Here is a 22,374-nt window from a genome sequence, read left to right as displayed (position 1 = left end):
TGAAACAAAGAAGAGGATTATCAAACTCTTAAAAGAGGGTAAATCATCATGCAATGTTGCAAAAGATGTTGATTGTTCACAGTCAGCTGTGTCTAAAATCTGGACCAAATACAAACAAGATGGTAATATTGTTAAAGGCAAACATACTGGTAAACCAAGGAAGACATTAAAGCGTCAAGACAGGAAACCTAAAGCAATATGTCTCCAAAACAGGAAATGCACAACAAAACAAATGAACGAATGGGAGGAAGCTGGAGTTAATGTCTGTGACCAAACTGTAAGAAACCACCTAAATAAAATGGGATTTACATACAGAAAAGCTAAACAATAAAAAGATGACTGCCTGAAGAGAACATGTACATTTCCACAGTCATTGATGATATGGGGCTGGAAGTCAGGTAAAGCTACTGGGGGGATGGCTGTCATTACATCTTCAATAAATGCCCAAGCTTACATTGAAATTTTGGACACTTTTCTTATCCCATCAATTGAAAGGATGTTTGGGGATGATTAAATAATTTATCAAGTTGATAATGCATCCTGCCATAGAGCAAAAATTGTGAAAACATTCTTTGAAAGAAGTAAGGTCAATGAAATGGCCTGCAAATAGTCCGGATCTCAATCCAATTGAAAATCTTTGGTGGAAGTTGAAGAAAATGGTCCATGACAAAGCTCCAACATGCAAAGCTGATCCGGCAACAGCAATCAGAGAAAGTTGGAGCCAGATTGATGAAGAGTACTGTTTGTCACTCATTAAGTCCATACCTCAGAGACTGCAATGTGTTATAAAAGCCAGAGGTGGTGTAACAAAATACTGCTGATGAATGCTAGTGTTCTTATGTTTGTTTTTCATGATTCCATAATTTTTTCCTCAGAATTGAGTGATTCCATATTTTTGTCCCAATGTTTGGTCTTGAAAAGTAATTGTTACTGGCTAGCACATTATGTTTTCATGATTTTTTTTAGTGTTTCTTAAAGCCAGAAAGTTGCCATTTGAAATTACTTTAGTTTTGTGCCATGTCTGTGATCTGCATTTATTAAACAAAAGTAAGCAACTGAATGAACATCCTCAGAGCCAGGTGAGTCCATAATGTTTGCCAGGGGTTGTAATCGGCTTAGAAATCTATAATGTTTTATTTTACAGGATAGCATGCTGTGCACAATACCTAATATTAGGAGGGGGTCTTACCTTTATTTCAGCAGTGAGGATAACCTCATACTTGTGATAAAAATCAGTAGGATTGGATAGCTGGTGTACTTTAGAACTACCCATAAACTTCTCAATGTCTCGTAGAGCCGACTCGGCACCATCCTGCGACTGACATTTATCCACAGCTTGAGAGGCTAGTAGGTAGATTCCATCTTCACACCACTGGTTGGCCTGTGATAAATCAGGGTAGAATGTAAGGTTCACACTCTATCAACAGGGAACAAAATCTGAGTCAGAAAAATAAGACTTAGCAAGTGACTTATTTATTGCACTGTTAGCCTATGTTCACATGATGCAGTTTTCAATTAATGAAAATAGTTCTGAAAAGAGCAAAAATAAAATGAAAAGCTCATAATTCATGTTTTTTTTCTATCTGCAAAAGATGCCACTTTTGGTCTTACATTGATAAATGTGACATATGGGATATATGCTTCAATTCTGGCTCAAATGGAAACTTTCTCATTAGTACAGTCATGGCCAAACGTTTTGAGAATGCTACAAATATTAATTTTTACAAAGGCTACTGCTTAAGTTTTTCTAATGGCAATTTGCATATACTCCAGAATGTCATAAAGAGTGATCAGCTTAACAGCAATTACTTGCAAAGTCAATATTGGCTAAAAAAATGAACTTTAACCCCCAAAACACATTTCAACAGCATTGCATTCCTGCCTTAAAAGGAGCAGCTAACATTGTTTTAGTGATTGTTCCATTAACACAGGTGGGGTGTTGATGAGGACAGGGCTGGCGATCAGTCAGTCATGATTAAGTAAGAATGACACCACTGGACACTTTAAAAGGAGGCTGGTGCTTGGTATCATTGTTTCTCTTCAGTTAACCATGGTTATCTCTAAAGAAACATGTGCAGCCATCATTGCTCTGCACAAAAATGGCCTAAAAGCAAAGAGTATCGCAGCTACAAAGATTGCACCTCAGTCAACAATCTATCGCATCATCAAGAACTTCAAGGAGAGAGCTTCCATTATTGCCAAAAAGGCTCCAGGGCGCCCAAGAAGGACCAGCAAACGCCAGGACCGTATCTTAAAACTGTTTCAGCTGCGGGATCAGACTACCAGCAGTGCCGAGCTAGCTCAGCAACGGCAGCAGGCTGGTGTGAGTACTTCTGCACCCACTGTGAGGCAGAGACTGCTTGAGCAAGGCCTGGTTTCAAGGAGGGCAACAAAAAAAGCCACTTCTCTCCAGATAAAACATCAGGGACCGACTGATATTCTTCAAAAGGTACAGGGAGTGGACTGCTGAGGACTGGGGTAAAGTCATTTTCTCAGCTGAATCCCCTTTTCGATTGTTTGGGACATCTGGAAAACAGCTTATTAGGAGATGAAGAGGTGAGCGCTACCACCAGTCTTGTCTCATGCCAACTGTTAAGCATCCTGAAACGATTCATGTGTGGGGTTGCTTCTCAGCCAAGGGAATCGGCTCACTCACAGTCTTGCCTAAAAACACAGCCATGAATAAAGAATGGTACCAGAATGTCCTCCAAGAGCAACTTCTCCCAACTGTCCAAGAGCAGTTGGCGCCAGCCCAACAATGCCTTTTCCAGCATGATGGAGCACCTTGCCATAAAGCAAAGGTGATCACTAAATGGCTCATGGAACAAAACATAGAGATTTTGGGTCCATGGCCTGGAAACTCCCCAGATCTTAATCCCATTGAGAACTTGTGGGCAATCATCAAGAGACTGGTGGACAAACAAAAAACAACAAATTCTGGCAAAATGCAAGCATTGCTTATGCAAGAATGGACAGCTATCAGTCAGGATTTGATCCAGAAGTTGATTGAGAGCATGCCAGGGAGAATTGCAGAGGTCCTGAAGAAGGGTCAACACTGCAAATATTGACTTGCTGCATTAACTCATTCTAACTGTCAATATAACCTTTTGGTACTCATAATATGATTGCAATTATATTTCTGTATGTGATGTAAACATCAGACAAACACAATTAAAAACCAGAGGGCAACAGATTATGTGAAAATATAATTTTGGTGTCATTCTCAAAACTTTTGGCCATGACTGTACATCTCCCTTAATATATGTGGCTCCTGCCACCAGATTTATTAGCTCATGGAATGTATAAAATAACCAACAATCCAGACAGATGACTTACCTTGTCAAGTTGCTGGTGTAGCTCCAATGATTTTCCCAGGATGTCATACTTTTTCTTTGTTTCATTGCTAAAGTCATCGCAAATGCGCCTAAGCTCTATGCATTTTGGTCTAATAGAGTCTACAGCATAGTGGTTATTTTGTATCAGCTGATCTCCATGAAGAGCATGAAGCTGGGCTTTCTCTAGTATACCCTGGTGATAAACAAAGACAAGAATTAAAGTTAAAGTAAAAACTTTACATTTTCAAATTTAATAGTTAATATTAAGAATGTATACGCTACACATACATTTTCGTAAAGAAGATCCCTGTATACACAAAGAAGAAATTCATCTTCATGCAGATTGTTTGAAAGCAAAGGTCTGATTGTAAATATGAGAAGTAAACAGTTACAGACACTCCAAGATCACTAATGAGCAACAAGGTGTGGGTAATGGAGGAGAACTTGTTACAAGGAATAGCTGGTTAAGAATCGAGTACAATGAGTAGTTGTGAAAAAACTGTATTCAAAGATAGTTGGGAAAAAATTGGATACAAGGTGCAATTTTGAATTGGGTACAAGAGTTATAATATAATTGGGTACATTTATTGCAACTGAGAAGGAGGCAGACTGTCTCCGAAATGCGTAGTGCTTTTAAATGTCTTTTTAGTACGGTATTTTAATTAATAATTTTTATTTTTTGAGTTTGTTCTGGTTTACTCTTGACCTGTAGCACAAGACTTGGAGGCCCATGATTTCTGATCTTTGCATGTTCTTTTTGCTCCCAGCATTTGGTGGAGCGGGGGTCCAGCAGCATCGGTCAGGTGTGCCAGCTGTTCGATAATTGACGGGTAGAAGGAACGGTTGTAAGTGACCTGCAGGCAGCGAGAGAGAAGCTGAAGCCATTTCTATGTGGAGGTGACACATACTATCAGTGAGACACCTCTCGTCTTACTCTGCCCCTGGATTATTCTGTGCTTGTAGTGGTGGATCGATCTATGAAACTGATGCGCCCATAGGATTGTGGGACCTGGGGTTGAAGATCCAGAGTATTGCAGAAAGGAGGTGTGGAGAGTTTACTACATCAGCAGATCGCTGGAGGTGGATATTATCAGGCTTTTACTCAGCGTTGTGCCTCCTCAGCACAACATGAATAGATGAGAGGGTATTTTACCCTACCACTTTTATTCCCTTGTTCTTTACTAATTCCACACAGGGAGTATTTTCTTTCCTCTTGTATTAGAATTAGTTACAAGGAATAGTTGTGAACTATTTATTTTATTGAAAACTGTTGCACAACAATTATACATGTATAACAAAAGACTAGGAAGCAAAAGTACAACAATATGTATTATTCTTCAAAAGGTAAATATATATATATATATATACTGTATATACAGTACAGACCAACGGTTTGGACACACTTTCTCATTCAAAGAGTTTTCTTTATTATCATGACTCTGAAAATTGTAGATTCACATTGAAGGCATCCAAACTATGAATTAACACATGTGGAATGAAATACTTAACAAAAAAGTGTGAAACAACTGAAAATATGTCTTATATTCTAGGCTCTTCAAAGTAGCCACCTTTTGCTTTGATTGCTGCTTTGCACACTCTTGGCATTCTCTTGATGAGCTTCAAGAGGTAGTCACCGGAAAAGAAGGGCAGTGAGCCCCATAGGGGTGAGCAGGCCCATGACGATCGGGAGGGTGCAGGGTAGTAAGGAGTTAAAAGGTTTTGGTTGGGGATGAGGGAGATAGATGGGGGCATGGGATTGGTGGCTGGTACTGGAGGGGGGATTGGTGGAGAGCAAGGAAGGGGTGGGGGCGTAGTTTGAGGTATAAAGAAAAGGTAAAGTGTGTTACCTCCCCTTTCGTCGCTTGAACTTTGTGCCCCAGGACGTTTGTGCTGCAGCCCACTGCGATGGCTGACCTGGCTGCTTTAATGGACTTAGTGCGTGGGGCTGCTGAGGTCCTGGGTGCTGACGTACTACGGGATCAGCTGGCGGCGGTTTGCGGTGTTGGAGCGGTGATTCCTGCTGCTCCTGCGCCCGGGCCTGTTCTACGTGCTCGGCGGTCACGGCCGCCGGTGCGCTACTCCCCCAGTGGAGGGGGGAGAAGGAGATCACGGAGCCCCTTCGGGGACCCTCCGGCACGAGGGAGCCCCGCGTCTGCTGTGGTGGAGCTGCCGGTTGCCGGGAGGAATCCTCGCCGGAGATCCCGCGGGTCGGAGGTGGGCGGAGCTTCGGCGAGGCCTACTTCCGGTCCGCGGCCTGCAAGGTCCCGGAGCGGAGTAGCGGCAACCCCCGGTGATGTGCGGGCCGGGGGTGGAGCCAAGCGTATCGGATTGGCGGTGGAGACTCCCTGCAGACGGCAGGGGAGCGACTCAGGACGGATAGTGGAGGTGGAGTGCGGCGGCGGGCAGAGACGAGCGGGAGAAGAGTGCGGCGGCCCGGCGGCCATGGTGCGGTCCCGGATTACGGTCCCCTCCGGCGAGGATCGGGCTGGGGGGGGTTCCCGGCGTTTGTCAGAGGCGGGATGGCAATCCCGCAGTCGGCAGGGAGGGAGCCCAATGAGCAGGGAGGACGCAGCAGCGGCGCAGCAAGGATACCGGAGGCCAGCAGGGATGGACGGCGGTACGGCGCCACGTCGTGCCAAGAGACTGAGGTCCAGCAGGAGGCGTCCGGAGGAGCGGGGTGCGGTGACCGTGGGGGTCGACGGCCGCCAGGTGCGGGCTGTCCCCTCGCTGGTCCCCCCTGTGGCCGGCAGCGGCAGTTCGGACTCCGGAGGGGATGAAGAGTCGATGGCAGCGACAGGCCGGACGGAGCGACAGCAGGATGATCGGGGCACGGCTGTGCCAACGTCGGTGCAACGGCAGCCTGGTGAGCGAGCGACAGAAATGTGTAATGCTGTGGGTAGTGCGGGCGGGGGAGGGGGTTCCTCCGCGGGAAGTGTTGCGCAAGGGGCGAGTGCGGTCGGTCAATCTGGTCTACCGGGCCCGGATTTTTGGGGGCAGCTTTTGGGGGTGTTGCAGGGGTTGTCGGCGGAACGGGGTAGTCGGATTGGGCCTGGGGCTCTGGTGGGGGCGTGGGTGGCCCCCTCGGAGGTAGTGCAGACAGAGGCGCCGGGGCGTGAGGTTGCGGCGCGGGACACTACCGCGGCGGTAGATGCGGGACAGGCGGCCGGTGGGGTGGCTGCCGTGGGTGCGAGTAAAGAGGCGGAAAAGGAAAAAGAGAAAGAGGATGAGGTTGTGCGGTTGGATGATAGGGCGCGGAGTGAAATTTATGTGTGTTTTGAAGGTCAGTTGGGGGTTCATTTAAAAAAGGAAGTGAGGGACAAGATTTGGAAAGGGGAGTATGTGGAAATTTTTTCCCTGCTTCCCCTGGAGAAGTTTAATTTGGATAAGGTGAAGCCCAGTGATACAAAAAAGGAGAAGGAGGATGAGGAAAAACGGAGGTATAGGTTGATCCCGAGGACGTTTACCAATTGGCTGCAGGCCTTTGCGATCTTGGCTAGCGTGATTGGGGAAAAGGAGCCGGAGCATTGTTCCGCTCTATTCGGTTATATGGACGCGATATGGGAGGCGTATAGAGTATACGGCGGATTAGGGTGGTTAAGATATGACGAACAGTTCCGGCAACGGAAGGCTCTGCGGCCTGGTGTTCAGTGGGGACACAAAGATATTTCTTTGTGGATGCGGCTAATGACGGCTCCGGCTCAGCCCTTTCGAGGTGGTGCCGGGAGCCCGGGTGCGAGCGGCGGGTCCCCGGCTGGACAGAAAAAGGGGGCTTGTTAGCAATATAACGAGGGCCAGTGTAAGTTCGGGGCCTCATGTCGTTTCAAACATGAGTGTTCCGGATGTGGAGGTTCTCACTCCCTGGCAAGGTGCTTTAAGAAAGGAAAAGGAAAGGCGGGGGAGGGGTCTGGAAAAAGGGAGGACGCCAGTGAGGGTAGAGGCGATGCTTCCCTATCTAAATAGGTACCCGGACGTTAGAGCGGTGGAATTGTTGGCACGTGGTTTTACGGAAGGTTTTCGGATTCCGTTTGAATCTGAGGCGCCGGTGTTTCGCCCGGGGAATTTGAGGTCCGCAAAAGAACATCCAGCGGTGGTGAAGGAAAAGCTGCAAAAGGAGGTGGAGTTGGGGAGGATGACGGGTCCATTCCAGGACCCGCCATTCTCCAATTTAAGGATTTCCCCCCTTGGGGTGGTGCCTAAGAAGGAGCCGAACAAATTTCGGCTCATCCATCATTTATCTTATCCGGAGGGATTGTCGGTGAATGATGGGATATCACCAGAGTTGTCGGCAGTTTCTTATGTATCCTTTGATAAGGCATTGGAGCTGGTAAGGGCTGCCGGGCGGGGGGCCCTAATGGCAAAGGCGGATGTGGAAGCAGCTTTTCGTTTACTTCCGGTGCATCCAGAGAGTCTTCATCTCTTGGGGTGTATGTGGGATGGGGAATACTATGTGGATCGCTGCCTGCCGATGGGCTGTTCCATTTCGTGTGCACATTTTGAGGCATTTAGTACCTTTGTGGAATGGGTAGTCAAGGACGTGGCAGGGGTCCATTCAGTGATTCACTATTTGGATGACTTCTTTTGCGTGGGTCCGGCGGGCTCTTCGGTTTGCTCCTTGTTGTTGTTTACGTTAGAGCGGATTGCGAGGAGCCTGGGTATTCCGTTGGCAAAAGAAAAAACAGAAGGGCCGGTGACTGCTCTATGTTTTTTAGGTATTGAAATTGATACACTGGCAATGGAATGCCGATTGCCTGAGGGGAAGCTTCTGGATTTGAAGGCGTCGGTGCGGTTGCGGGACTTGCAGTCAGTGCTCGGGAAATTGAATTTCGCTTGTCGCATCATGCCGATGGGGCGGATCTTTAATAGGAGGCTGGCAAGTGCAACCGCGGGGGTAAGAGCTCCGAATCACTTTGTCAGAGTGACAAAAGTGATGAAGGGGGATTTGTTGGTTTGGGAGAAGTTTTTGGACCGGTACAACGGTCGGACTCTTTGGATGAGCAAGGCTTTGTCCAATAGCCAGTTGGAGTTGTATACTGATGCGGCTGGAGCGACAGGTTTTGGGGCAATTTTTCAGATGCACTGGTGTGTTGGAAAATGGCCAAAGCTTTGGGTGGAAACAGGTCTGGTGAGGAATTTGGCGCTGCTGGAATTGTTTCCCATAATTGTAGCAGTGGAGTTATGGGGCCCCGATTTTTCCGGAAGAAGGGTTTGCATGCATTGTGACAACATGGCGGTGGTGCATTCCATCAATGCGCTGTCGGCAAAATCCCCGCCGGTTGTGGGGTATTTAAGGCACTTGGTGTTGCGTTGTTTGGAGTTGAACATTTGCGTGGTGGCTCGGCACGTGCCAGGGATTCGAAACGAGGTGGCTGACGCGTTATCACGGTTTCAGTTTTGCAGGTTCAGGAAGCTGGTGCCGGGAGCGGACGCGGATGGAGAACCTTGCCCGGACGGGCTGTGGGACCTGGCATCGGTGTAGCTTTTGAGGGGATTAGGAGATCGGTGTCTGAGGCTACTTGGTGCCGATATCAGGCGGTGTGGAAGGAATGGGCAGAGTTGGAAAGAAGGGATTTCGTGGAGTCGGGTTACAAAGACCGAGTGTTGGGGGTCCTGATGGTAATTAGTGGGGATTTTTCGGCAGGTCGGTCCGTTTCGGTGATGGGTGGCAAGCTGGCGGCATTGGCCTTCCTGTTTCAGATGCAAGGGGTCCGGGATGCGACTAAGGATTTTCTGGTGCGGCAGGCAATGAAGGGTTTTCGGAAAGGGGCCCAGTCGCGTGACATGAGGCGGCCGGTGTCATTGCCTTTGTTGGGGCGTTTAGTGGGATGTTTGGGGGAATTGTGTTCGTCTCCTTTTGAGAGGGGGTTGTTTTCGGTAGCTTTTGTATTGGCGTTTTTTGGGGCCTTTCGCATTGGTGAATTGGTCAGCCCGACTAAGCAAGCAATGGGTGGTTTGATGATGGAGGATGTAATGCTGGGGGAGGATAGAGTGGAATGTCGGCTTCGTTTTTCGAAGACGGATCAGAGGGGGCGGGGGCGCTTAGTGGTGTTGTTTGCGTTACCGGGACACCAACTGTGCCCGGTGGTACAGGTTTCGGAGTTTATAAAGGTACGCGGAGGTTACCCGGGCGTTTTCCTGCGGCATGCGGACGGATTGGCCTTGTCGCGTTACCAATTCATTGCGGTGCTGAAGATGGCCTTAGCTCGGGTGGGGGAGGAGCCAAGTGAATACGGGTCTCACTCCTTCCGGATTGGGGCGGCAACGGAAGCCGCCAGGTGGGGTTTGAGTGAGGATTGTATCCGGCGGATTGGGAGGTGGGAGTCTTCCAGGTTTCGCTTGTACATTAGGCCTCATTTGGTCAGATGATGATTCGGGGGTGGGGAATTCCTGTTTTGTGTTTTGATGCTGGTATGTGACAATTTTCTTGGCTGTTGCTGTTTTATTCGTGGTGTTTATATTTTGTAGGGCCATGCCTTGTGTGGATCCTCGGGCACTCCTACGTGTATTGGGGAGCGTTGCGGGCGGATGTGCATCACGATGGTCGGCAGCTTGGAGTGTCGGTGACGGAGGCCCGAGTAAAGTGGCTGGGAATTCGGGGCATGACCTGGGGTAGGGTGCGCCCAGAGGTGGCTTATTATAGCCGTATGGATCGTGACCCGGATGTGTTAATTTTACACGTGGGTGGGAATGATTTGGGAGTAAGGTCGGCAAGGGAATTGAAAAGGGACATAAAGTTGGACCTGTTACATTTGTGGAGGGCGTTCCCGGGCATTGTGATCGTTTGGTCGGACATCATAGCTCGGACGCAGTGGCGTTTTGGTAGGTCGGTGGACCGTATTAATAGGGCTCGGAGTAAGTTGAACCGGGCAATTGGCAGGTTTGTGGTACGGAATGGTGGTTTGGTGGTGCGGCATAGAGAATTGGAGGAGTCCACGGAACAGTACCTAAGGGGAGATGGAGTTCACCTGACCGATGTGGGTCTGGATTTATGGATGTTGGGTTTGAGGGATGGCCTGGAGCAAGCACTTGGGGTGTGGGGGGCCCAGGCCAAGTAAGGTGGTCACTTGGCCGGTCTGTGGCGGGGGGATAGGTCCGTCTGAGAGGTTGGGAGTACCGACAGTCGGTTGGTTGGTACGAAGTCGCTCAAGGGGAGTGGCTTCGGAGTGGATGGGAACTTGCAGGCGGAGGTCCTGCAGGTTCTGGGTGGGGGTAATTAACGATGGAACGTTATTACCCCTCACCTTGGGCCGGTTGGTCACGGCCGAGGTGGTCCTCTGGGCCGGTTTGGAGGTTACGGCCGGGGGGTTAAGAATGATGGTTGTTTCCCTCTCGGATGGATCTATCGGTGGTTTTGGTTATAAGGGTATATATGTATAAAGGTTATGTTTAACAATGGGTGGCATGTTGAGCCACGAGTTTGGTATACATATATACGGTTAAATAAAAGCTGTGGCCATTCCTTGCAATAAAGTCGTAGTTATCGTCTTTATTTAAGTAAATAGGGTATGGGGGGTGTAGAACCTGTTAACCTGCTTATCCCTTATAGATGCGTCATGGTTTTCACCTCACAGGTGTGCCCTGTCAGGTTTAATAAGTGGGATTTCTTGCCTTATAAATGGGGTTGTGACCATCAGTTGTGTTGTGCAGAAGTCTGGTGGATACACAGCTGATAGTCCTATTGAATAGACTGTTAGAATTTGTATTATGGCAAGAAAAAAGCAGCTACGTAAAGAAAAATGAGTGGCCATCATTACTGTAAGAAATGAAGGTCAGTCAGTCCGAAAAATTGGGAAACTTTGAAAGTGTCCCCAAGTACAGTTGCAAAAATCATCAAACGCTACAAAAAAACTGGCTCACATGAGGACCGCCCCAGGAAAGGTAGACCAAGAGTCCCCTCTGCTGCGGAGGATAAGTTTATCTGAGTCACCAGCCTCAAAAATCGCAGGTTAACAGCAGCTCAGATTAGAGACGAGGTCAATGCCACACAGAGTTCTAGCAGCAGACACATCTCTAGAACAACTGTTAAGAGGAGACTTTGTGTAGCAGGCCTTCATGGTAAAATAGCTGCTAGGAAACCACTGCTAAGGACAGGCAACAAGCAGAAAAGACTTGTTTGGGCTAAAGAACACAAGGAATGGACATTAGACCAGTGGAAATCTTTGTTTTGGTCTGATGAGTCCAAATTTGAGATCTTTGGATCCAACCACTGTATCTTTGTGCGACGCAGAAAAGGTGAACGGATGGACTCTACATGCCTGGTTCCCACCGTGAAGAATGGAGGAAGAAGTGTGATGGTGTGGGGGTGCTTTGCTGGTGACACATTTATTCAAAATTGACGGTTTACTGAACCAGCATGGCTACTAGAGCATCTTGCAGCGGCATGCTATTCCATTCGGTTTGCGTTTAGTTGGACCATCATTTATTTTTGAACAGGACAATGACCTCAAACACACCTCCAGGCTGTGTAAGGGCTATTTGACAAAGAAGGCGAGTGATGGGGTGCTACGCCAGATGACTGAGCCTGACCTGAACCGCAGAGTGAAGGCAAAAGGGCCAACAAGTGCTAAGTATCTCTGCGAACCCCTTCAAGACTGTTGGAAGACCATTTCCGGTGCCTACTTCTTGAAGCTCATCAAGAGAATGCCAAGAGTGTGCAAAGCAGTAATCAAAGCAAAAGTCGGCTACTTTCAAGAATCTAGAATATAAGACATTTTCAGTTGTTTCACACTTTTTTTGTTAAGTATTTAATTCCACATGTGTTAGTTCATAGTTTTGATGCCTTCAATGTCAATCTAAAATTTTCAGTCATGAAAATAAAGAAAACTCTTTGAATGAGAAGGTGTGCCCTACCTTTTGGTCTGTACTGTATATACTGTATTTATATACATACCTTTTGAAGATATTATATATATATATACACATATATAAAGCAGCTGCTCGGGTACACATATTATTACATACTTTGATTTTAGCAAGTCAATTAAAGGGCATGTCATGTTGAAGCATAGAAACAATACACATGTTACTGTTTTGTCATCAAACCTGAAGGACAAACTCTGAATTTAAACTGTTCAGATCTAACAATAATAAAACCATAAAACCTTTTGCTGCCCACTGTAAGATTCCAAACTACAGTGGCATGCAAACGTTTGTGCACCCCTGGTCAAATTTACTGTTCTTGTGAACAGCGAAGCAACTTGACAATGAAATGATCTCTAAAAGGCATTACGTTAAAGATGACACATTTCATATTCATCTTTTACATTTTAAAAATTACAAAAAGCAAAACAGTCCGATGCAAACGTTTGGGCACCCTGCATGGTTAGTATCTAGTAGCACCCCCTTTGGCAAGTATCACAGCTTGTAAATGTTTTTTTGTAGTTAGCTAAGGGTCTTTCAAATCTTGTTTGAGGGATTTTCATCCATTCTTCCTTGGATAAATCTTCCAGTTCTGTGAAATTCCTGGGTCGTCTTGCTTGCAGTGCTCTTATGAGGTCTAGCCATAGATTTTCAATGATGTTCAGGTCAGGGGACTGTGAGGGCCATTGTAAAACCTTCAGCTTGCGCCTTTTGACATAGTCTATTGCGGATAGTGATGTGTGTTTGGATCATTATCCATTTCTAGAAGCCATCCTCTTACAGCTTTTTACAGAGGGTGTTATGTTTACATCAAGAATTTGTTGAAATTTCATTGAATCCATTCTTCCATCTATCTGTTAAATGTTCTCCGTGACATTGGTTGTAACACAACCCTACAGCATGATTGATCCACCCCCATACTTAATGGTTGGCAATATGTTCTTTTCCTGAAATTCTGTTACCTTTTTGCACCACACATACCTTTAACCATTGTGGCCAGAGTTCTATTTTAACCTCATTTGTCCACAGGACTTGTTTCCAAAATTGAGACATGCAGGACATACAGAATAATCACCACATCACTGTTTGAAGCAACAACTCATAAGTATTAAGAACAGAAGAAAAAAGAGTCTTTGGTTTTGCTTATTAAAAAGAGCCCATACAAGCAAAGTTTAGAAATATTAAATATTTTATTATTAAAGTGCTGTTGGGTACAAAATTACATAAATATTTATTGTGGACCAAGGGAAAGGTGCTGGAGGGGAAAGAACCCCCCGTGTCCCGGAGAGTAAAGAGGGATAGATATTCCTCAACTGTGATCTAAGGTATATTAACAGGTGGTTACCCAAGACCAAAAAGCAGGGCTGCATCACATCATAATAGGAGGAAATCCACAATTGTGGAAAAACATTCCAGAACCATATAATCAAAGGCAGCGCATCCCAACACGTGTTTCGCGTTTAGGTATGCTTCGTCGGGGGACGGATCCGTCCCCCGACGAAGCATACCTAAACGCGAAACACGTGTTGGAACGCCGGTCCCCCCGTGTTTACCCCGGTGTCTAGTGATCTTTAATTGGTGAGTAGCGCTGCCTTTGATTATATGGTTCTGGAATGTTTTTCCACAATTGTGGATTTCCTCCTATTATGATGTGATGCAGCCCTGCTTTTTGGTCTTGGGTAACCACCTGTTAATATACCTTAGATCACAGTTGAGGAATATCTATCCCTCTTTACTCTCCGGGACACGTGGGGTTCTTTCCCCTCCAGCACCTTTCCCTTGGTCCAGAATAAATATTTATGTAATTTTGTACCCAACAGCACTTTAATAATAAAATATTTAATATTTCTAAACTTTGCTTGTATGGGCTCTTTTTAATAAGCAAAACCAAAGACTCTTTTTTTCTTCTGTTCTTGTTTCCAAAATGCATCAGGCTTGTTTAGTTGTTCTTTTGCATACTTCTGAAGATTAATTTTATGGTGAGAACGCAAGAGATGTTTTCTTCTGATGACTCTTCCATGAAGGCCATATTTGTACAGATGTATTTGAACAGTAGAACAATTTACTACAACTCCAGAGTCTGCTAAATCCTGAAGGTCTTTTGCAGTAAAGCAGGGGTTCTGATTTGCCTCTCTTGCAATCCTATGAGCAGCTCAAACAGAAATCTTGCTTGGTCTGCCAGACCTTATCTTGACCTCCTTTGTTTCTGTTAAATGCCATTTTTTAATTACATTTCAAACTCAGGAAAGGGCAACTTGAAAATGCTTTTCTATATTCTTATAGCCTTCTCCTGCTTCATTTTCAAAGTGCTAAGCAGCTGTTTAGATGAACCCATTGTTTTTTGGCACAAGGTTAGAGGAGGCTGGGTTTTCATAAAGCTGTGAAATTTGCATCACCTGGCCTTTCCTAATGATGATCGTGAGCGAGACATAACCCTAACAGGCTAATTAAGGTGTGAAACCTTGGTCAAAGTTAACTGAGCACACAAATCTCCAAGGGTGTACAAACTTTTACATTAGCCCATTTTCCCTTTTGTAGTTCTAAAATTTAAAAGATGAAATACAGTGGGACCTTGGATTTAGAGTAACTTGGTTTGAGAGCGTTTTCCAAGACAAGTAAAGCTTTTTAATAATTTGGTTTAAAAGCAATGCTTTGCAATAAGAGCAAATACTCACAGTGCACACTTCTGGTTCCATTCTGACCCTCTCTGAAGGTACCTTTCTGTATATATGTATGAATGTATATATACATATATATATATATAATATATATTATACATACTGTATACTGTACAGTACAGTATATACTATATAGCATGTCTATCAATTTGTATTTGTGGATACAGTATTGTACTTTCTTATTGATAACCAGTACAGCACATTGTTTATACTGTACCTCCCACACACCAATAATTCTATTGTAAGCTAATGTGCAGTTTAAATTGTTTTACATGATTTTTACTGTACAGTGCAGTATTTTTTATTAGTGTACTGTAATAATTTTATATGCATACTGTACATTATTTTGTATTACTTTAATAAATTTGTATAAATACAGTACATATTCCTGGGTTGTGGAACAAATTGTCTGCATTTCAATTATTTCCTATGGTAAATTCGCTTTGATATAAGAGTAACTTGGTTTAACAGCACACTCCCGGAACCAATTATGCTCGTAATCCAAGGTTCCACTGTATCTTTTTTGTTGCCTGAAATACAAAGAAATATGTCATCTTTAACTTTTTGCCTTTTAGAGATCATTTCATCTTCAACTTGCTTAACTGTTCAAAATAACAGCAATGTTGACCAGGGGTGGCCAAACTTTTGAGTGCCACTGTACATCTCCAAACTATATGTAACTTTTAACTAGTAGTATAAATAATACCTCAGTTGTGAAAGATAGTCTGCGCCCATGAGTTTCATATGTCTCATACCTTATGAAATTTTGAGGTCATCCTGTATTATGATGCACTGCTTTCTTATGTGTGATTATTGTATTTACGGAATCAACTCAACCCCTTAAAGGGAACCTGTCACCAGATTTGGGGCCTATAAGCTGCGGCCACCACCAGTGGGCTCTTATACACAGCATTTTAACAAGCTGTATATAAGAGCCCAGGCCGCTGTGTAAAATATAAAAACACTTTATAATACTCACCTAGGAGGTAGCTCTGGTGCAGACTGGTTAAATGCGTGGCGTCATTCTCTGGGACTGGCGCCTCCTCTCTCGGCCATCTTGGTCTTCCTTCTTCTGAAGCCGGCGTGCATGACGCGTCCTACGTCATGCACACAGGCCGAAATTGAGGTCCTGCGCAGGTGCACTACAATACTTTGATCTTTCCTGAGCAGGGCAGATCAAAGTGCGCCTGCGCAGGACCTCAGTATCGGCGAGTGTGTATGACGTAGGACGCGTAAGATGTGTCATCATTTTACAGCCCTCTCTGGTTTTGATCTGGTTAATGCAACCCTCCTCTACCAGCTCGCTCCACTATTATTATTATTTATTATTATAGCACCATCAATTCCAAGGCGCTTTATATGTGAAAGGGGTGTACATAATAGGGTCAAGTACAATAATCATAAACAATACAAGACACAGACAGGTACAGGAGGATAGAGGTCCCTGCCCGCGAGGGCTCACAGTCTACAAGGGATAGGTGAGGATACAGTAGGTGAGGGTAGAGCTGATTGTGCGGCGCTGTATCAGACTGAGGGTTACGGCAGGTTGTAGGCTTGTCGGAAGAGGTGGGTTTTTAGGTTCCTTTTGAAGATTGCCAAGGTAGGCGAGAGTCTGATGTGTTGAGGCAGAGCATTCCAGAGTATGGGGGATACACGGGAGAAATCTTGGATGCGATGGTGGGAAGAGGAGATGAGAGGGGAGTAGAGAAGGAGATCTTGTGAGGATCGAAGCTTATGTGCAGGTAAGTACCGGGAGACTAGGTCACAGATGTAGGGAGGAGACAGGTTGTGGATGGCTTTGTATGTCATGGTTAGTGTTTTGAACTGGAGTCGTTGGGCAATGGGAAGCCAGTGAAGGGATTGGCAGGGAGGAGAGGTCGGGGAGTAGCGGGGGGACAGGTGGATTAGCTGGGCAGCATAGTTTAGAATAGATTGTAGGGGTGGAGACTGTTAGAAGGGAGGCCATAGAGCAGGAGGTTGCAATAATCCAGGCGGGAGATAATAAGGGCATGTACTAGGGTTTTTGCAGCTTCTTGGGAAAGGAATGTACGGATCCAGGAAATATTTTTGAGTTGGAGGCGGCAGGAGGTGAAAAGGGCTTGGATGTGTGGCTTGAAAGAGAGATCAGAGTCTAGGATTACTCCCAGACAGCGAGCTCGTGGCACTGGGGAAAGTGAGCAGCCATTGACATTGATGGATATGTCAGGTGGGGGGGGGGGAGTGAGGAGGAGGAAAGACAATGAATTCTGTTTTGTCCATGTTCAGTTTTAGGAATCGAGCAGAGAAAAAGGATGAAATAGCAGACAGACATTGTGGGATTCTGGTTAATAGGGAGGTGATGTCAGGTCCAGAGAGGTAGATCTGCATAGCATCAGCATTGAGATAATACCGAAAGCCGTTGGACTCTAAGAGCTGTCCCAGGCCGAAGGTGTAAATGGAGAACAGCAGGGGTCCAAGAACTGAACCTTGGGGGACCCTGACAGATAGGGGGCGAAATAAGGAAGTGGTGTGAGAGTGGGAGACGTTGAAAGTTCGGTTGGTTAAGTATGAGGAGATCCAAGATAGCGCCAAGTCTGTGAGGCCCAGAGATGAGAGAATTTGTAGTAGAAGGGAGTGGTCTACTGTGTCGAAGGCAGAGGACAGGTCCAGGAGGAGGAGGACAGAGTAGTGTCGCTTGGCTTTTGCGGTTAGTAGATCTTTAGTGACTTTGGTCAGGGCAGTTTCAGTGGAATGATGGGGTCAGAAGCCAGATTGTAACCGGTCAAAGAGAGAGCAGGAAGAGAGGTGTGAGGACAGTTCAAGATGGACATGCTGTTCTAGTAGTTTTGAGGCATAGGGGAGAAGTGATATGGGGCGATAGTTTGACACAGAGGAAGGGTCAAGGGAGGGCTTTTTGAGGATGGGTGTGATTGAGGCATGAAGGGAATACACCAGTTGTTAGTGATAGGTTGAAGAGATGGGTTAGGGCTGGTATGAAGACTGTGCTGAGCTTGGGGATGAGGTGGGATGGGAGTGGATCAAGCAGGCAGGTTGTGAGACGTGATCTTGAGAGTAGAGTGGAAAGATGATCTTCTGTCATGGTGGAGAAGCTGGATTTGGAGGAAGAAGGCTGAGTAGTTGTGAGGAGTGACTGTGGTGATTGTGGGCCAAAGCTTGCTCTGATGTTGTCAATCTTCTGCTTGAAGAAAGAGGCAAAGTCTTCAGCTGAGATGAGAGGAGAGGGAGGTGGTGCCGGGGGACAGAGGAGAGAGTTGAAAGTGTTGAATAGCTGTTTAGGGTTGTGGGATAGAGAGGATATGAGGGATGAGAAGTAAGTTTGTTTTGCAGCAGTGAGTGCAGACTTGAAAGTGGTGAGAGCTTGTTTGTATGTAACAAAGTGATCAGTGGATTGAGACCTCTTCCATCTGCGCTCAGCAATTCTGGAAGCCTGTCTCAATTCTTTAGTCTGACTCGTGTGCCAGGGTTACCTGTTGATTGTGCGGGTTTTGGTGTGTGTGAGGGGGGCAGCTGAATCGAGAGCTGCAGAGATGGTAGTGCTGTATAAAGTGGCAGCAGCATCTGCATCGTGTGAAGAAGCAATGTCTGCAAGAGGGAAAAGAGACTGAGAAAGTGAGTGTAAGTCAAGGTGATTGAGATTTCTGCGGGGGTGTGAAAGTTTGTGGAGGGGGGGTTGTGTACTTGGAGAAGAGAGGGAAGAGAATGTGAGTAGGTTGTGGTCAGACAGGGGGAGAGGGGAGTTAGAGAGGTTAGATAGGGAACAGAGGTGAGTGAAGATGTGGTCCAGCATGTGGCCGTCTTTGTGAGTAGCTGCAGAGGACCATTGAGTGAGGCCGAAGGAGGAAGCGAGTGTTAGAAGTTTAGAGACAGATGAGTGAGAAGTGTCAATGGGGATGTTAAAGTCACCCGTGATGATGGTGGGGATGTCGGTGGAAAGGAAATGTAGTAGCCAGGTGGTGAAATGGTCAAAAAAGGCAGTGGCTGGCCCTGGGGGGTGATAAATGACAGCCAGTTGGAGGTTGGAAGGGGCGTAGATGCGTACGGAGTGCACTTCAAAAGAGGGGAGAGTAACCGACGGTGGTAGTGGAATTGGTGTAAAGGAGCATTGGTCAGACAGGAGCAAACCAACTCCTCCATCATGCTTTTTACTGGGGCGGGGGGGGGGGGGGGGTAAGAGAGTTGGAGACCACCATAAGAAAGTGCAGCAGAAGAAGTGGTGTCAGAGGGGGTGAGCCAGGTTTCTGTGATGGCAAGGAAGGAAAGTTTATTAGTGATGAAAAGATCATGAATGTAGGAAAGTTTATTGCAGACAGAGCGAGCGTTCCATAGAGCTCCTGTTAGTGGGACTGGGGAAGCGGGGGCTGGGTGGATGAGTATGAGTTTAGAAGGCTTGCGGAAATTTGTGTTAGGCCTAAGCCACACGGCGAGAAAATCGGTGCGAGTGGAGTGCGATAAAACATCGCATTCCCCTCGGACCAATTCTAGCCTGTGTGACAGCACACATGAGCGATTATTTTCTCAGCCCTAATCGGACTGAGAAAACAATCGCAGCATGCTGCGATTGTAATCCGAGACTCTTTCTCTCGCACCCATTCAAGTGAATGGGGCGAGAGAAAAATCGCACTGCACTCGCGGTACACCGGTGTACTGCCAGTGCAATGCGAGAATGTCTATAGCCGGCTACACAGGCGAGAGGGAGAGAAATCCCTCCCTCCCCTCCTGAGTGCCGGCCCGCCCCCCGCAGCTGAGGTCTGCTCGCACGAACGGACCTCAGTTGCAAGGACACAAGCATGAGACTCGGCTCTGCTGTACTGCCAGCACGAGCCGAGTCTCATGCAAGGGGATCGCAGTAGTCCCCGTGTGGCCCCGGCCTTAGAGTGTGGATGGCAGTTAGATGTGACAATATGGATGTGGTGAGGAGGACCAGGATTTGGAAAGATATCCAAGCAGTGAGGAGAAGCAGAGAGAGTGTTAGTAGGTGGGAGCAGGAGAGGCCATGAGGTGGCCGTGTCTGTCTGGAGACACAGGGTGTAAAGTGAAGGAACAGATCTGAGGAGAGGGTGAGATGGGTGGGGAGCATGGAGGGAGATCCAACAGAACCTCCATGAATGTAACCCCGGGGATTGTGTAAATCCAGATTCCTGTAAAGGGTAAAGACTGGTGTTCCTTGTGAGCTACTAAGTGGAGTACTAGTGTAATGTCTGTGTGTGGAAACCCTATTAAGAGCTGTCGGTTTACCATGAACAGAACTTTGTAATACCTTGTTTCTATGAAAAAATGAAGGGTGTATTCTACCCTTTGCCTCTATTGTGGGCTTCTGGCTGGACCTACAGCCATCACTAAAGATCAGAAGAACAGAGTTATGGAGCTCTTGCTGCAATGAGCTAAGGTCACTCCAGCATTAGTGATCACCTTTTGGACCACTTAAAAACTAAACTAAGAATATACGATATATACATAAGTATAGATTTATTTAATACTGTACATTGGAATATATTGGATATATTTTATAGTCTGTTTTATAGTGTGGAGTCTTTTTCCATAGAATTACATTTTCTATACATAAAGGAGAGTCAGTTAATGTTTAACTCTTTCCTTTCGCAGTCAGTTTTCAATTTTTTCCCATTTGTAATTTCTTTAAAGTGCCATAACTTTTCAGTTATTGAGATTAGCTTCTTTTTAATAAACTGGTTGTAGTTTTGAAAGCCACCATTCACTTACCACTATTACTACATGTTTTGAAATATAAGATACGCTCCTTTTTTCTTTGTGGTAAACCCCTTTTCTCCTTCTTAATGATAGCATGTTCCTTACAAGGTCACTGTGGCTGTTTGTCGAAATTATTGTGTACGGAATTGCAGTATGTCTTTAGTAAGACAAGTTCCCCTTTTTCCAAACTGTCCAACTGTTCTGTGAGTATGAGCATTCTGTAATATCACATGTTGTAACTGGCATGATACAGTGATACAATGAATTGCTCTCAGAATACTATATAATCACCAAGAAACCTGTTATCTTTTGCTCCTATGTGTGTATTTGAACTGTTTACTCTTAAAACCCTCAAGTTTTGTAGGGTTTCTCAGTGATGCATCTAGTTCAATGTTTTTCATAAGACCTTGGACTTCTTATATGAAAGTGTCAGTACCCCTTGCTCCTGCATCAAGCTCGTGGTTGGACACTATATTCATAAAGACATTAGATCCATCACGGCCAGGAGGGAAGAGGTGTGGGGTCAGTGGCGTAGCAAAGGGGGGGGGCGGAAGGGGCGGTCCACCTCGGGCAGCACGTGTTGGGGGGGCGGCATTTTGGGAGGTAAAAAATAAAAAATAGAAAAAAACATAGAAGAAATAAAGCGCTAAGTAATAAAAGGCTAAGTAAGATTTGCCGCCCTCGCTTGACCTTGGGCTGCATATAATTTACATATTAGCTTATAGAAAAGGGCTATCCACAGCTGCATTCCTGAACATCTTTAAATTCCATTCATAGTAACGAGGTTAACCACGCCCAATGCAGCCCCACTACGCTGCCAGCTTCCTCTCTATGATTGGCTGCACGTGCTAGCGAGCTGGGTTCGCGCCGCACAAAGAAATCCAAATTTGATTGTAGTTCCATGAAAAAATAAATATTATGATGGCTTTCCAGATTTTTGAAGGTTTCTGGATTATCGACGGCCAACAGAGGGGGGCGGCAAATTTGACGACTGCCCCAGGCAGCAAAAGCAGTTGCTACGCCACTGGGTGGGGTCCTAAGTCCAAAGAGCTGAAGATGCTTCTGCATTTGGGAACCCTTTTTGGGCATTTGTGGGAGCTGTGTATGCAAGATTAGCCTACATATTCAATTTGGATTTGGTTATAAATCTGCTTACAAAATGTTCGAGAGAGCAAAGATACAGATAGTTGTTAGCAAACTGCACAATGTGTTATGTACTTTGATACATACAGGCTGCCGTAGCAAAATGGTGCAAGATTTTTAAATGAAGCTCTACTGCAAAAATACTTAGCTAATAATACATTAAATAACATAAATATGTCCCTTGAAAATACAGAAGACTAAAAATAAAACTCCAATGTAATAGAATAATTTAATGGCTCTCTTATAGAGCATATGCAAAAACAATATGTGGGCCTCGAATGATCAAGATCGGCATTGTGCATGATACTCCACTGGCGGCCCGAGACAAGAAAAGAGAGCTAGTGTAAGAACAATATATGCGCCCTTTGATGTCCAATAGTTCATCATAATAGACAATTTCACTTGCTTTGAAAGTGGAAATGCGCCACCTTATCCCTAGGGGCCCCCGTGTGGCTGCACAAGTTACAACAATGATGTGTCCGCCCTTTGTGCCAGTCTTGATGAACGGGCGTGTGAAAGTCATTAGGGGCTAATTCACTAAGATACAAAATTATAAAGAGCTGGTACCACCAGAAAAATAATAAGTAAATGGGATCAAGTTACTGCATGCTAGAAGAAAATGTGCACACAAAAAATAATATACTACACAGCAAGGA

At 45.7% G+C, this 22,374-nt stretch overlaps 1 protein-coding gene across 5 annotated transcripts in view; it reads right to left on the bottom strand.

Annotated features, from left to right (window-relative positions):
• Positions 1–22,374, bottom strand: part of MCF2L2 (MCF.2 cell line derived transforming sequence-like 2) — a 644,468-nt gene that overhangs the window by 316,784 nt on the left and 305,310 nt on the right. For all 5 annotated transcript variants that reach the window (XM_075340561.1, XM_075340557.1, XM_075340558.1 and 2 more), the window contains exons 11-12: positions 3,337–3,528; positions 1,190–1,381 (exon numbers count right to left, since the gene is read on the bottom strand). In XM_075340561.1, coding sequence (XP_075196676.1) covers positions 1,190–1,381; positions 3,337–3,528 — 384 coding nt within the window. The remainder of the gene's footprint in view (positions 1–1,189; positions 1,382–3,336; positions 3,529–22,374) is intronic.

The sequence above is a fragment of the Anomaloglossus baeobatrachus genome, chromosome 3, assembly GCF_048569485.1.
Source record: "Anomaloglossus baeobatrachus isolate aAnoBae1 chromosome 3, aAnoBae1.hap1, whole genome shotgun sequence".
Taxonomy (NCBI): Eukaryota; Metazoa; Chordata; class Amphibia; order Anura; family Aromobatidae; genus Anomaloglossus; species Anomaloglossus baeobatrachus.
The sequence above is the reverse complement of the archived record's forward strand: the minus strand, read 5'-3'. Positions and strand labels throughout refer to the sequence as shown.